General features: G+C 45.8%; 1 protein-coding gene across 4 annotated transcripts in view; it reads right to left on the minus strand.

The window, feature by feature from the left end:
- Positions 1-17,212, minus strand: part of tmem255a (transmembrane protein 255A) — a 92,631-nt gene that overhangs the window by 67,312 nt on the left and 8,107 nt on the right. For all 4 annotated transcript variants that reach the window (XR_013497670.1, XM_078211841.1, XM_078211839.1 and 1 more), the window contains exon 4: positions 5,875-5,964. Coding sequence is in view for 3 of the 4 variants with exons in the window: in XM_078211841.1 (XP_078067967.1) it covers positions 5,875-5,964 (90 nt within the window). In the remaining variant the exon portion in view is untranslated. The remainder of the gene's footprint in view (positions 1-5,874; positions 5,965-17,212) is intronic.

Genomic DNA, 17,212 nt, shown 5'->3' on the forward strand with positions numbered 1-17,212 from the left:
AGTCCAGAACTAGGGACACAATTTCAAACAAGTAGGAAGCCGCTTAGGACCGAGATGAGGAGAATTATTTGACTCACAAAGGTTGTGAATCTTTGAAATTCTCTAGCCCAGAGGGCTGTGGAAGCTCAGCCATTGGGTATGTTTAAAGCAGAGATTGACAAATTTCTAAATACCAATGACAGAAAGGGATAGTATGGGAAAAAGGCACTGAAGTGGATGATCAGTAGTGATCATATTGAATGGTGGAGCTGGCTCGATGGGCTGAACGGCCTACTCCTGTGTTCCCAAAAAGTCTATCAAAAAGGCAACCTGCGTGTTCAGGTGGAAGATAAGGACATGGTTCTCAATGAATACTTCACATTTATCAGGCAGAAGGGGACAATGCAGACATTGTGGTTAAGTGTGGATGAAATCTATCCCAGGCTGCTAAGGGACGGGAGAGAATAGTGGGAGTTTTTTACCATTATATTCCAATCTTCTCTGGTTACAGGCATGAAGCCAGAGGATGGAGACTGCTAACGTGAACAGTTATTTTAAGAGGGAGACCGAATTATTGCAGGCCAGTCAGTTTTGCCTTGGTGGTAGGCAAATTATTGAAAAAAATTCCAAGGGACAGTATTACTCATCATTCAGAAAGACATTGATTAATCAAGGATTGTTAGTACGGATATATTAAGGGAAGGTCATGTCTGACTGGATTGAAATTTTAAGGAAGTGACAAGGAAGGTCGATGGCAGTACCTCATTCAATATAGTCGACGTGGATTTCACCAAGGCCTTTGACAAGGTCTCGCATGACACACTGGTCAGCAAAGTAAAAGCCCGTGGGATCCAAGGGAAAGTGGCCAGTTGGATCCAAAATTGGCTCAAACCGAAGACTGACGGTCGGCAGATGTTCTTGCGAGCGGAAGGCGGTTTTCAGTTCCGAGCGCTCAGTACTCGGTCCCTTGCATTTCGTGGCACATGCTAATGATTGAGATTTCAATGTAGGAGGCCTGATTAACAAGTTTGCAGATAACTCCCTGTGTGGCTAATAATGAGGAAGAAAGCTGTAGACTGCAGGGAGGCATCAACGGACTGGTCAGGTTGGGAAGAAAAGTGCCAAATGGAATTCAACTCGGAGATGAGCAAGGTGATTAAATGGGGAGGACAACAAGACAAGGGAATACCCAAAAATGGTATGATACTGGGAAATATAGAGCAACAGGGGCTTTGGAATACATGCCCCTAAATTCCTGAAGATAGCAGGACAGGTAGACCTGGTGGCTAAGTAGACATGCAGAATAATTTCCTTTATTCGAGAAGGCATTGAATTTAATAACAGGAATCAATGTGAGGACTCTATAAAACTAGCTAGGCCACATCCAGAGTCCTCCACACAGTTAGAGTCACATTGTAGGTAAGATCTGATTGCATGAGAGGATACAGAGAGACTTACAAAGATTTCGCCAGCAAAGGAAAATGGATAGGCTGGGGTTATCTTCAAGTGAGGCAGACCTAATTGAGGTGTGTAAATTTATGAGGGAACCGGTCAATAACTGTTGGTTGGTACATTTTGGTGAATAAAAGAATGGGAGAAAGGGGATGATGTGCAAGAGGGAGAGGATTTGGGGCTCATATTCACAAAATACTAAAAGCAACAGCACAAAATGCTAAGGCCATTAAAAAAGCCAAAGGAATGCTGGGTAATTTGCAAGAAGTTTAAAGTATTAAAGTAGAGGTGTAATGGTGAATCTAAGCAAAAAGAACTACCAAGACCACAGTCAGAGGAGCAAATAGGAAGGATGTTGAGGTAATAGAGAGAGTAGAACCCAGATTCAACAGCTAGCTGGCCTGAGGAAATACAAAATATGAAGATTAAAAGGAAAAAAAACTGGGGTCATTTTCTCCGTGGCACAAAGCCAATTATAGGTCAATTTGATCGAGGGGTTTACAATCAAGTGTGAGGGAGGGACCAGAATAGAGAGAAGCCACAGGCGGCACAGTAGCACAGTGGTTAGCACTGCTGCTTCGCAGTGCCAGGGACCTGTGTTCGATTCCTGGCTTGGGTCACTGTCTGTGCGGAGTTTGCATGTTCTCCCCGTGTCTGCGTGGGTTTCCACCGGGTGCTCCGGTTTCCTCCCACATTCTGAAAGATATGCTGGTTTGGTCCGTTGACCCGAACAGGCGTCGGGGTGTGGCGACTAGGGGGATTTCATAATAGCTTCATTGCAATGTTAATGTAAGTCTTACATGTGACCAATAAATAAACTACTTTTACTTTACTTTGCCAACTTTGCAGTGACTGATAGGTCAAGACTGAAGGAGCAAAAAACAGAAAAGTAAGTTGTTTTCGGACAGTGAACAGGAGAAAGTTCTATTTATACCTTGGGTTGTGAGGCACTGCCAAAATGAGATTGTAGCAGAGACTTTGGGAACTTTAAGTAGGGAATAAATGGAAATGAGGGGCATAGATCAGCTAGATAGTCAACATCAAGGAGATAGTCAACATCAAGGTAGGGGAATCTAAAACTAGAGGGCATAGGTTTGTGAGAGGGGAGAGATACAGAAGCGTCCAGAGGGGCGATTCTTTCACTCAGAGGGTGGTGAGTGTCTGAAACGAGCTGCCAGATGCAGTAGTAGAGGCGGGTACAATTTTGTCTTTTAAAAAGCATTTCGACAGTTACATGGGTAAGATGGGTATAGGGGGATGTGGGCCAAATGCGGGCAATTGGGACTAGCTTAGTGGTAAAAACTGGGCGGTATGGACAAGTTGGGCCGAAGGGCCTGTTTCCATGCTATAAATCTCTATGACTATATGAGAACATGGTTTTGTACGAGGGAGGTCATGCCTCACAAATTTGGTTGAGTTTTTTGAGGAGGTGACAAAAATGATTGACGAGGGAAGGGCCGTGGATGTCGTCTACATGGATTTTAGTAAAGCATTTGACAAGGTCCTTCATGGCAGGCTGGTGCAAAAGATTAAATCTCACAGGATCAAAGGTGAACTAGCTAGATGGGTACAGAACTGGCTTGGCCATAGAAGACAGAGGGTAGCAGTGGAGGGGTCTTTTTCTGATTGGAGGTCTGTGACTAGTAGTGTTCCGCAGGGCTCTGTACCGGGACCTCTGCTGTTTGTGATATACATAAATGATTTGGAGGAAGAAGTAGCTGGTGTGATCAGTAAGTTTGCAGACGACACAAAGATTGCGGGAGTTGCGGATAGTGATGAACATTGTCAGAGAAAACAGCAGGATATAGATAGGCTGGAAAATTGGGCGGAGAAATGGCAGATGGAATTTAATCTGGATAAATGCGAAGTGATGCATTTTGGTAGATCTAATGCAGGGGGGAGCTATACAATAAATGGCAGAACCATCAGGAGTATAGACACACAGACGGATCTGGGTGTGCAAGTCCACAGATCCTTAAAGGTGGCAGCTCAGGTGGAAAAGGTGGTGAAGCAGGCATATGGCATGCTTGCCTTTATTGGACGGGGCATAGAGTATAAAAGTTGGCATATGATGTTAGACATAGAACAGTACAGCACAGAACAGGCCCTTCGGCCCACGATGTTGTGCCGAGCTTTATCTGAAACCAAGATCAAGCTATCCCACTCCCTATCATCCTGGTGTGCTCCATGTGCCTATCCAATAACCGCTTAAATGTTCCTAAAGTGTCTGACTCCACTATCACTGCAGGCAGTCCATTCCACACCCCAACCACTCTCTGCGTAAAGAACCTACCTCTGATATCCTTCCTATATCTCCCACCATGAACCCTATAGTTATGCCCCCTTGTAATAGCTCCATCCACCCGAGGAAATAGTCTTTGAACGTTCACTCTATCTATCCCCTTCATCATTTTATAAACCTCTATTAAGTCTCCCCTCAGCCTCCTCCGCTCCAGAGAGAACAGCCCTAGCTCCCTCAACCTTTCCTCATAAGACCTACCCTCCAAACCAGGCAGCATCCTGGTAAATCTCCTCTGCACTCTTTCCAGCGCTTCCACATCCTTCTTATAGTGAGGTGACCAGAACTGCACACAATATTCCAAATGTGGTCTCACCAAGGTCCTGTACAGTTGCAGCATAATCCCACGGCTCTTAAACTCCAACCCCCTGTTAATAAAAGCTAACACACTATAGGCCTTCTTCACAGCTCTATCTACTTGAGTGGCAACCTTTAGAGACCTGTGAATATGGACCCCAAGATCTCTCTGTTCCTCCACAGTCTTCAGAACCCTACCTTTGACCCTGTAATCCACATTTAAATTAGTCCTACCAAAATGAATCACCTCACATTTATCAGTGTTAAACTCCATTGCAATTATATAGAACGTTGGTTAGGCCACATTTGGAATACTGCGTCCAGTTCTGGTCGCCGCACTACCAGAAGGACATGGAGGCTTTGGAGAGAGTGCAGAAAAGGTTTACCAGGATGTTGCCTGGTATGGAGGGTATTAGTTATGAGGTGAGATTGAGTAAACTAGGGTTGTTCTCCCTGGAAAGACGGAGGTTGAGGGGCGACCTAATAGAAGTTTATAAAATTATGAAGGGCATAGATAGGGTGAACAGTTGGAAGCTTTTTCCCAGGTCATAAATGAAAGCACAAGGGGTCACAAGTTCAAGGTAAGGGGGGCAAGGTTCAGTACAGATATGCAGGGGACGTATTTTACACAGAGGGTGGTGGGGGCCTGGAATGCACTACCAAGCAAGGTGGTTGAGGCAGACACGCTAGGATCATTTAAGACTTATCTAGATAGCCACATGAACAGACTGGGAATAGAGGGATACAAATGGATGGTCTAGTTAGGAACACATGGTCAGAGCTGGCTTGGAGGGCCGAATGGCCTGTTCCTGTGCTGTATTGTTCTTTGAGAACACAGCTGGTATGTGGGCTTATTCTGCAATGTGCTGCTGGTGTAGAAGATAAACACCCCCAAATGCAGAATGGTTGGGATGAATGGCCTGCTGCTGTCATTATATGAAATCCTAGACAAGAAGGAATCCCTAAACTGTGAACTTCCTCATGATGGAATTTCCAGATTGATCAGTGTTTAGCTTTTCTTTTCCCCTCAACCCAAAAATGCATTGTATCCGATGAATAGCGTAAAACATATCCCTCCTGTCGGTTGTTTCTTAACTGACATTCCTACAAGTGTTATTAATGATTCATTGTAAATAGCAATGAAAGATTACGGGCGGGACTTTCCAGGGAACCCCGAAGGCGGCTCACCATTGGCCGGCTGTGGGATCTTCTTGTCCCGCTGTTGTCAAAAGGGGTTTCCTGTTGAACGCACCCCTTGCTGCTGAAAAAACACACGGCCAGCTGCGGCTTCAGCAGGACTGGAAGATCCCACAAGCATGAACGCCAGGAAAGTTCCCGCCCACTTACTGAAGTAACTGAGAAGGTACATGATTATCATGCAGTGTATGAGTGAAGGGACTTACCGTCTGCCAGGAAAGCAAACTGTTCAAATTAATGAGTTGTTTCAAAAATACTTGAAAACTGTGTGCCCCTTTAATAAACTTATGAAACCAGGACTTGGTCCATCTTTGGGCAAGGCTCACAAATAAAATCGTGAATGTGCAAAAGACATGATTCAACCCGAGGGAATTTAGCCTGGAGTTCTTGATTTCCAACATTTATCTCCATCTCATCTATTAAATATTTGGTAGAAGTAGTGCATGGACTATAGGTTCCTGGGACCAAACTCACTCTAGTAACCATGCTAATTCCAACATGTCAATGAAAATTAGTTGTCCCCATGGCTGCTAACTGCCCAGAAATCACCGGAAGACAAAAGGTAGTTTCCCAGTGTCTTAATACACAAGGTCATAGGAAAAACAAAACTGAACCTCATTGACAAAATGATAGAAGGGAGTTATACTTACAATGTGTCTGGCAGCAAATACACCATCAACAATGGCACAACAGAAAGACGCCACTACACCAAAACTGATGAACACGATCGATGCCACCAGCTACAGAAATAGAACGTACATTTAATATGACAGGAAACACAGGCTGGGTAGAAGATTCAAAAACTAAAAACAAGTTTTTGCATTTCTGCTTTGTTTTGAAAGACGTGAGGAAATGGATTACAGAATAAATAAAGATGCTTGAACAGACCAAAAGAAGTTAAGCATTTGAGAAATTAGACTAAAAGAAAGGGAACATGGACATTGCTGGCAGATTATCTGTGAAGTTGTCTGCATTTTAATGAACACCATTCATGACTTGTGCACAAATGGCAAATGCGCAGTTCCAGTTTTCCAAATGTTTGTTTTTGGTGGGGAGCCTTCCAACCAGGATCACATGAACCAGGAAATCACATGCGTGTTCCCGAGGTTTCCACTCACTAATTGTGTTCAAAGCAGCCAGGATTTCCCAGTACGTGTTCCTGGCACCTCACAAAGAGCTGCCATTCAGGAAATCAGTTTTACTACGTCAATGAGGCATGGTTTGCATCTTGTTAAGACGCTGTCACAGCTTTAGTTAAATTATAGAATGATAGGGTGGGATTTTCCAGTCCTGTCTGACCCGAGACCAGATATTCCCGCCCAAGATCATCGGACCTTTCAATGTTCCATCAAATTGACGATTCCAGTAACGTGGGACTGGAAAATTTGCCCCATTGAGTCACTCAGAACAAAGCCTATTGTGCCTCTGCCAGATCTTTGAAAAAATGTTGTCTAATCAGTCCTACCCCATCTCCACAGCCCTGCAAAGACTTCCTTACAATAAACTTAAGACAGATTCTTGCAGGATTATGGGAAACCATTACACATGTTTACAACAGTTTTGGAGCAAAAAAAACTGTACCCCTTAATGATTATTTCAAATTAGAAAACAGAATCTTTTCTTGTATGACAGAGTATTACAATATGGTTTAGATCATGAATATAGCCAACACCTTTTTAATCGACATAATCAGCCCATTTCCAATGTTTCATACAAGTTCAGGGCATTGTATCATCCTGCAAATAGATCATTATCATAGTCAGGTTAAATTACCTGTTATACAACCACAGGAATTGTCTAAGAAAATTTATTCTGGATTGTCAGACATCTAAACAACTGCATAGAAAACAGATATAGTGACAGCTACATTTAACTCGAGAGTATTTAGCACCACCAAATGTTGTATTGTCATGAATATAAAGTCACTGGTTGCAACTTGGAGTAGAGCTTCATTTCACCAGATACTGACCAGTGATTCTAAACCTTCAATGTAATGGTTAGCACTGCTGCCTCACAGCACCAGGGACCTGGGTTCAAAAGCAGCCTCGGGTCACTGTGTGGAGTTTGCATGTTCTCCAAGTCTGTGGGGTTTCCTCCAGGTGCTCTGGTTTCCTCCCACACTCCAAAGAAGTGCGGGTTAGGTTGATTGGTCGTGCTGAATTGCCCCTTCGTGTCAGGGGGGGATCAGCAGGGTAAATACGTGGGGTTATGGGCCTTGGTGGGATTGTTGTTGGTGCAGGCTTGATGGGCCAAATGGCCTCCTTCTGCACTGTAGGGATTCTAAGGTTATATGAATCAGTGGGTCTCTGGACTGCAAAGGATAGAAATGGGAAAAGTTCTAATGAAAAGTCATTGATCTGAAACATTAACTCTGTTTTTCTCTCCACGGATGCTGCCAGACCTGCTAAGTGTTTCCAGCGTTTTCTGTTTCTATGTTAGATTTCCAGCCTCTGCAGAACTTTACTTTTGCAGAATTAGCCAAGTACAAAAAAAGACAATGATTGAGATGAGGTTACATAATTTATATTATTAGCAATTGACCTTCCAATGAAACCTAATGGCTCAATCATTGCCTCAGGGTCCAGATGGAGACCTCAAGTCCACTGCTTACGCCATCTCTTTATATCCATTAGGCTAAGTTTGAATCTTGGAGAAAATCCAGTCCTTCATTTCAAACCTTACTCTGCACAAAATTAACACAAAGTGTAAATATTCAAAAGAAGGTGGTTGCATTCGCTTGGAACTTCCCCCATGAAAGCTCTGTATTTACAATTAGGAAATACAGCACGGAAGAGTGATCTCAAGGGGCCAAATGTTGTTCTCATGCTGCTTTCCCCGATGGAACCATTTATCTGGCCTTGCCTGAAAGAGCTCTCTGCCAGGGTTTGCCCCACTTTGGGAGCAGGTGTGCCGTGTGCCGTGAGTGCATCTTGCCAAGGTTAGCTTTGATAATGCTTTCAAGTTGCCATGCACATGGACTTTGTGAGGGCAGGGGTGAAATCACAATTGTACTGACAGAGATGCCTGAGACTGCAGGAGAATGGAGTACTGCGCAGGTTCTCCACACGGCGGCACAGTGGTTAGCACTGCTGCCTCACAGCGCCAGGGACCTGGGTTCGATTCCCGGTTTGGGTCACTGTGTGTGTGGAGTCTGCACGTTCTCCCCGTGTCTGCATGGGTTTTCTCCGGGTGCTCCGGTTTCCTCCCACAGCCCGAAAGACGTGCTAGTCAGGTGCATTGGCCATGCTGAATTCTCCCTCAGTGTACCCGAACAGGCGCAGGAGTGTGGCGACTAGGGGATTTTCACAGTAACTTCATTGCAGTGTTAATGTAAGTCTACTTGTGACACTAATAAAATAAACTTTTAAAAACTTTTTAAAAACTTTATTAGCCCAGTTTGGCACATGCCAAAGGATGAAATCACCAACAGGGCAAAGGGTAACTAGTTCAATTTAATCCAGATATAATAAATCAAGACACATTCAAGTAAAGTATAAAAGCAAAGTACTGCAGATGCTGGAATCTGAAACAAAATGCTGGAAAATTCTCAGCAGGCCATGTGTGGGGAGAGAATCGAGCCAATGTTTTGAGTCTAGATGACCAGGGTTCATAGAAATCATAGAAACCCTACAGTACAGAAAGAGGCCATTCGGCCCATCGAGTCTGCACCGACCACAATCCCACCCAGGCCCTACCCCCATATCCCTACATATTTACCCACTAATCCCTCTAACCTACACATCCCAGGACACTAAGGGCAATTTTTAGCATGGCCAATCAACCTAACCGGCACATCTTTGGACTGTGGGAGGAAACCGGAGCACCCGGAGGAAACCCACGCAGACACGAGGAGAATGTGCAAACTCCACACAGACAGTGACCCAAGCCGGGAATCGAACCCAGGTCCCTGGAGCTGTGAAGCAGCAGTGCTAACCACTGTGCTACCGTGCCGCCCCACTGTGCTACCGTGCCGCCCCTCTGCGGTTGAGGGGGTGGAATGGGACAAAGGGAATGTAAATGAGGATACAGAAGGCTGGGAAGGTGCTACAAAATGCCCATTAAGTGATCAGAATGTGTGAATGGCAGAATAGAGGTACAGATAGTTAAGGGGCTGCCTGAGGAATGTGGCAGTTGCCCTGAATGGGGGGGGGGGGGGGGCAAGAAGTAGAGCTAAAATGGAAAGTGGAAAAATAGGATTGAGAAAGAAGGATGATAAAATGGATGAACGAGACGAAAGAAAAGAAAATAAAACAAATGGAAATGGGGTGAAGGTGGAGGGGAGAGTTCATGCTCTGAAGTTGTTGAACTCAATGTTCAGTCCAGAAGGCTGTAAAGTGCCCAATCGGAAGATGAGGTGTTGTTCCCCCAGTTTGCTTTGGGGTTCGCTAGAACATTGTAAAAGGCCAAGGACAGACATGTGGACAGGAGAGCAGGGTGGGGTGTTGAAGCAGCAAGTGACAGGAAAGTCTGGGTCCTGATTGCGGATGGACTCAAGGTGTTCAACAAAGCTGTCACCCAATCTATGTTTAGTCTCTCCGGTGTAGAGTAGACCGCATTGGGAGCAGCGAATGCAATAGACCAGATTGAAGGAGGTGCAGGTGAAACATTGCTTCACCTGAAAGGGGTGTTTAGGACCTGGGACGGTGAGCAGGGAGGAGGGAAAGGGGCTGGTGTTGTACCTTCTACGATTGTATGGGAAGGTGCTGTGGGCAGAGGGTGAGGTGTTGGGGAGGAGTGGACCAAGGTGTCTCAGAGAGAGCGGAAGATGATCCTTTGAATTCAGAGATTGGTGGGGTGAAAAGTGAGGACAAGGGGGACCCTATCCTGGCTCTGGGAGTGAGGGGGGGGGGGGGGGGGGAGGTGGGGAGCAAAGTGTATTGTCTGTAACTGAAAAGGAGCTGTTGTCTTCCAACCAGCAGAGGATAGAAATCAAAATGTTAAAGTGCTTTGCATTGGCAGTTTACTCTGCCTGGAATCTGGCAGCTTTCGGAGTGACACAGATCTTTCTGGCACATTGTACCCCACAATGGCCTCGGCAAGTGACTCAAAAACATCCTGGCCCTCATCAGCTCCATCCCCTTTGTCATCTTCCTCTTCGGAGGAGATATTATGGTTCTCCATGTCTCCCTCAGCCAAGACATCTCTTTGTCGCCCTTGGTTACGCAAGGCGCTGCAACAATCTGAAACACTCTCTGTGGCAAGTACTGGACAGCCCCACCTGAGTGATCCAAACATCTGAATCTCATCTTTAAGAGCCCTACTGCCTGCTCAATCATGGACCTGCTGGGAGGCACATGCAGCATGGTGGCTCTCCTCAGCAGAACGTTTGGGTGGCAAACTGGCATCAAAGGCCAGGTCTTCTGGAGGTATTCCTTGTCCCCAAGGAGCCAGTCTGGCAATCACTGAGGTCCTTCAAAAGCTCTGGCACCTGGGAGTGGGTCAGAAACAAGGCATTGTGAGAGCTCCCTGGTAAGGGAGCACAAACATGCCAGCGTTGCGTCCTGTGATCACAGATGAGCTACATGTTCTATCGATGGATGTGACTGGTTGTTGCCTGGGAGCTCTCAACACCACATTCATTCAGTCAACAGTGCTTTGCACGAGTGGGAAATATGAGATTGCTGCAAACTCCAACTCCCACTCTTACAGCCTGGCTTTTAGAATCCAGGTAGAATTAGACAAATTGGTTCACTCTCCTGAACAGGACATCTCTCACCTCCCGCATCCACTTGTATGTTGCTGACTGGGAGATGCCACACAAGTCCCCAGTAAAGCCCTGGAAAGAGCCACTGGCAAAGAAATTTAAGATGTGGAGATGCCGGCGTTGGACTGGGGTAAGCACAGTAAGAAGTCTCACAACACCAGGTTAAAGTCCAACAGGTTTATTTGGTAGCAAATACCATAAGCTTTCGGAGCACAGCTCCTTCGTCAGATGGGGTGGATATCTGTTTTCAAACAGTGCAAACAGACACAGAAATCAAATTACAGAATACTGATTAGAATGCAAATCTCTACAGCCAGCCAGGTCTTAAATGTACAGACAATGTGGGTGGAGGGAGCATTCAACACAGGTTAAAGAGATGTGTATTTTCAATACACAGTAATCAGTATTCTGTAATTTGATTTCTGTGTCTGTTTGCACTGTTTGAAAACAGATAACCACTCCATCTGACGAAGGAGCTGTGCTCCGAAAGCTTATGGTATGTGCTACCAAATAAACCTGTTGGACTTTAACCTGGTGTTGTGAGACTTCTTACTGTGCCCACCCCAGTCCAACGCCGGCATCTCCACATCTTAAATTTCTTTGCCAGTGGCTCTTTCCAGGGCTTTACTGGGGACTTGTGTGGCATCTCCCAGTCAGCAACATACAAGTGGATGCGGGAGGTGAGAGATGTCCTGTTCAGGAGAGTGAACCAATTTGTCTAATTCTACCTGGATTCTAAAAGCCAGGCTGTAAGAGTGGGAGTTGGAGTTTGCAGCAATCTCATATTTCCCACTCGTGCAAAGCACTGTTGACTGAATGAATGTGGTGTTGAGAGCTCCCAGGCAACAACCAGTCACATCCATCGATAGAACATGTAGCTCATCTGTGATCACAGGACGCAACGCTGGCATGTTTGTGCTCCCTTACCAGGGAGCTCTCACAATGCCTTGTTTCTGACCCACTCCCAGGTGCCAGAGCTTTTGAAGGACCTCAGTGATTGCCAGACTGGCTCCTTGGGGACAAGGAATACCTCCAGAAGACCTGGCCTTTGATGCCAGTTTGCCACCCAAACGTTCTGCTGAGGAGAGCCACCATGCTGCATGTGCCTCCCAGCAGGTCCATGATTGAGCAGGCAGTAGGGCTCTTAAAGATGAGATTCAGATGTTTGGATCGCTCAGGTGGGGCTGTCCAGTACTTGCCCCAGAGAGTGTTTCAGTGTTGTGAGACTTCTTACAAAGAAATTTAAGGCAGCAGTGACTTTCAATGCCACTGGCATAGGATTCCATTCAAGACCTTGGGCCCCAGGTCATTATGGAGAGGGCAGAGGCAGATTTACAATGAAACACACGTGCCTTGGCACAGGTATCTGTTCAATGGGGGGGGACCCCCGCGCTGGCTGGTGTCTATGAACACCAATCAGAGCTTGATATGATCAAAATGAGCCTATCAGCAAGCAATGCAGAGCAACATCAGACTCTGATTGGTCCCCGCAGAGCGGGTAAACACTGGTCTGTATGTTCTTTGAGGTGATTCGGAGAGAGGGAGACAGCAGGGCTGAAGATCCTATGTCTTATTTAACTTAGTTTTGCGAAAAGCACAGCCAGGAGGTTTATCGATCTCAACCCAGGGCTGAGGAGGGCAGGGCAGCCAGTGAGAGGAGAGGAGAGGAGAGGAGGAGGTGAGGAGAGAGGTGAGGAGAGAGGTGAGGAGAGAGGTGAGGAGAGAGGTGAGGAGAGAGGTGAGGAGAGAGGTGAGGAGAGAGGTGAGGAGAGAGGTGAGGAGAGAGGTGAGGAGAGAGGTGAGGAGAGAGGTGAGGAGAGAGGTGAGGAGAGAGGTGAGGAGAGAGGTGAGGAGAGAGGTGAGGAGAGAGGTGAGGAGAGAGGTGAGGAGAGAGGTGAGGAGAGAGGTGAGGAGAGAGGTGAGGAGAGAGGTGAGGAGAGAGGTGAGGAGAGAGGTGAGGAGAGAGGTGAGGAGAGAGGTGAGGAGAGAGGTGAGGAGAGAGGTGAGGAGAGAGGTGAGGAGAGAGGTGAGGAGAGAGGTGAGGAGAGAGGTGAGGAGAGAGGTGAGGAGAGAGGTGAGGAGAGAGGTGAGGAGAGAGGTGAGGAGAGAGGTGAGGAGAGAGGTGAGGAGAGAGGTGAGGAGAGAGGTGAGGAGAGAGGTGAGGAGAGAGGTGAGGAGAGAGGTGAGGAGAGAGGTGAGGAGAGAGGTGAGGAGAGGTGAGGAGAGGTGAGGAGAGGTGAGGAGAGGTGAGGAGAGAGGTGAGGAGAGAGGTGAGAAGAGGTGAGGAGAGGTGAGGAGAGGTGAGGAGAGGTGAGGAGAGGTGAGGAGAGGTGAGGAGAGGTGAGGAGAGGTGAGGAGAGGTGAGGAGAGGTGAGGTGAGGAGAGGTGAGGAGAGGTGAGGAGAGGTGAGGAGAGGTGCCCGCGGGGTGAGGGAAAGAGCCGCGAGGTGATGAAACCAGCTGCAAAGGCTCAGGTTAGCCGTTGAGCAGCGAGGGGCGCAGGAGTGACCTGACCCCCAGGGCTGAGGAAGGCAAAAGCCTGCTCTTTCAGAAAATTAATTAAAATCAAGATCAGTTAATATGAAGCAACACTTATCAATTTGGCAGTCAAAAACGTAGAATATTGAGGGCAAGGCAAGAGGACGAAGCTCGGCAAAAAGACAGTCTGTTGTTTTACTTTAAAAAGTTCGAAGTGTGGAACAGTGCACAAACTGCACATTCATCCTCCTCCAGCAAAAGTACAAGTGCATGATCTGATGACTAGACTTGCCAACCTCCGTAGAAACCACATTGCCTGAAAAGGTTGAACAAGAAGTGGAATCTGGATTGGCAGTGAAACTACAAGATATTTCTCCCGTTGAAGTGAGAATTCATTTCATCAATAACGATGAGCTTTGCGCTTTGAAATCACCAGCTGATACTTTGCTGGCAATCTTTCCAAATGTGGAAACCTTTCTGAAAAGCAGTGCAGGCTGGGTCAATGAACTTATTCAAGGCTGAGTTAGATGTCTGACGGACAAGGGAGTCAATGGTTATGGGGGGAGCAGTGAGGAATGTGGAGCTCACATGGCAATCTGCTCAGCCATGATTTTAATCAATGGCACAGCAGGCTGGAAGGGCTGAATGGCCTACATAGAAACTAGAAGCAGGAGTCGGCCATTCGGCCCTTTGAGCCTTCTCTGCCATTCATTTTGATCATGGTTGATCGTCTAATTCAATATCCTGATCCCCCCTTCCTCCCATACCCCTTGATCCCTTTAGCCCCAAGAGCGATATCTAATTTCTTCTTGAAATCACACAACTTTCTGGCTTCAACTACTTTCTGTGGTAGTGAATTCCACACATTCACCACCCTCTGGGTGAAGGAATTTCTCCCCACCTCAGTTCTAAAAGGTTTACCCCTTATTCTCAAACTATGACCCTTACTTCTGGACTCCCCTACCATTGGGAATATTCTTTCTCAATCTACCTGTCTAACCCTATTAGAATTTTATAAGTTTCTATGAGATTCCCTCTCACTCTTCTGAACTCCAGTGAATATAATCCTAACCAACTTAATCTCTCCTCATCCCAGGAATCAGCCAGCTAAACCTTCGCTGTTCTCCCTCTATAGCAAGGACATCCTTCCTCAGATAAGGACACCAAAACTGCTCACAATACTCCAGATGTGGCCTCACCAACGCCCAATTGCAGCAAAACATCCCTATCCCAATACACAAATCCTCTCGCTATGAAGGCTAACATACCATTTGCCTTCTTTACTGCCTGCTGTACCTGCGCGCTTACTTTCAGCGACTGATGCACGAGGACTCCAAGATCTCGTTGAGTATCCATCTCTCTCAATTTACATCAATTCAAGTAATAATCTGTCTTCCTATTATTGCTACCAAAGTGGATAACCTCACATTCATCCACATTATGCTGCATCTGCCATGCAGATGTCCACACACTCAGCCTACTCCTGTGCCTAAGACCTATGCCCCTACCCAATGGAACGACCCTCTTTTAAAGCAAGCATCTTCCCTTGAAGCAGGAGGGGGAAGAGACAAGGAAGCAGCAGGGAAAAACTGGTCGCATCTGTGGAGAAACAGAGTGAACATTTCAAGGTCAGAAGCAGCAGAGCAGCAGCTGGAGGAGCAGCAGATGTGGAAAAGACAGAACTGCCTCTCCAATGGCAAATCCTGCTTCCTCCACTTTCACACGGACTTCCAAAATTCTTCTAATACTCTTTGGTAAATATATATATTTTTATATATATTTTTAGATCAATTACCCTGGGATTCATGCTCTCAAATGATGGAAAAAGGGAAAGAAGGGTGATGAGAGAAGAGGATGAGTATTTAGAGATGGTACGGCCAGGGAGGGGGAGAGTGAATTGGAAATAAAACCTCTGTCTATAGTCACATGGAGTTAAAGGTGAGTTAAAGGTGGACGAAGGTTAATATGGAAGTGTGCGCAGGGACAAGGGGCAAAGCAAAGGTTTCTGCGATTCTCAGATTCTGCAAGTATCCTTTGAGTGCAGGGTTAAAGTTTATTTATTAGTTACAAGTAAGGCTTACATTAACACTGCAGTGAAGTTACTGTGAAATTCCCCTAGTTGCCACAGTAGGTTCAGGTACACTGAGGGAGAATTTAGCATGGCCAATGCACCTAACCAGTACGTCTTTCGGACTGTGGGAGGAAACTGGAGCACCCGGAGGAAACCCACGCAGACACGGGGAGAACTCCACACAAACAGTGACCCAAGCTGGGAATCGAACCCGGGTCCCTGGCGCTGTGAGGCAGCAGTGCGAACCACTGTGCCATCGTGTCGCTCCTGGCGAGTGGCTAGTATCGAAACTAGTTCAATGGAAACAGGGAATCAGGCAAATCATCGTTTTTTTTTTCAACTTTAAAAATACATTAAAATAAAACTAAAGTTCCTGAGGGACCTGCATTAGGCAAGGTCTGCAGAACAACATCTCTGCTGGTGATAAGAATTGTTTGTACACCGAATAGAAATCATGATGGTTTACAACAGAGGTCTATAAAATAATGAGGGGCATAGATAGGCAACCTCTTTTCCCAAAGGTAGGGGAGTCTAAAACTAGAAGGTATAGGTTTAAGGTGAGAGGGGAGAGATACAAAAGGGTCCAGAGGGGCAATTTTTTCATTCAGAGGTTGGTGAGTGTCTGGAATGAGCTGCCAGAGGTAGTAGTAGAGGCGGGTACAATTTTGTCTTTTAAAAAGCATTTAGACTTTTTAACATTTAAGCTTTGACAAAGAGTCATCTGGACTCGAAACGCCAGCTCTTTTCTCTCCTTACAGATGCGGCCAGACCTGCTGAGATTTTCCAGCATTTTCTCTTTTGGATTTAGACAGTTAGATGGGTAGGATGGGTATAGAGGGATATGGGCCAAATGTGGGCAATTGGGACTAGCTTAATGGTAAAAACTGGGCGGCAAGGATAAGTTGGGCCGAAGAGCCTGTTTCCATGACTCTAATGATCCCTTTGAACCAGTTGCAGAATTTTAATCTGGCCATTTTTGCAGCTCTAAACATTTTCAGGAATTTCTGCTCTACAATATTAAGTTAGTTGGGAAACTTAAAGCAATGCACTGTGCAGCAGCAATATAAATGTTGCTGTATTAATAAATTGTACTCATTAGAAAGCAACAATGCTTTTAATTGTTGTATTTTTAATCCTTTTGACCTGATGAGCCATTTCTAACAGTGTTAAACAAGGGACATACTCATTTTGTAGAACTGGGAGTCTACATACTGATGTGGAGATGCCGGCGTTGGACTGGGGTAAACACAGTAAGAAGTTTAACAACACCAGGTTAAAGTCCAACAGGTTTATTTGGTAGCAAAAGCCGAAAGCTTGTGTGGCTTTTGCTACCAAATAAACCTGTTGGATTTTAACCTGGTGTTGTTAAACTTCTTACTGAGTCTACATACTGGCATAGAAACAAAAAATGCTGGAAAAACTCCGCAGGTCTGACAGTATCTGTGGAGAGAGAAAGAGTTAACATTTCGTGTCTATATCACTCTTCCTCGAAACTACAGCACTGCATTTAAACTCCAGGTCGCAAGTATTGAATCTTTCCCTCAAATATGAATTTACTGTCAACATATCCTTATAGTGCAATGTACAGAGAATGTCAATAAGGCAGTTACTGAAATCAGCCTTATTGTCTGTACAGAGTAGTAAATAAGCAATGGGAGATTAACAATATCGCACGATGCTTTAGTTTAGTAGTCATGGTGGAATCATCAATAGGACACACACAAACTAACACTGCA

This window comes from Mustelus asterias, chromosome 4 (genome assembly GCF_964213995.1).
Source record: "Mustelus asterias chromosome 4, sMusAst1.hap1.1, whole genome shotgun sequence".
NCBI classification, from domain to species: domain Eukaryota; kingdom Metazoa; phylum Chordata; class Chondrichthyes; order Carcharhiniformes; family Triakidae; genus Mustelus; species Mustelus asterias.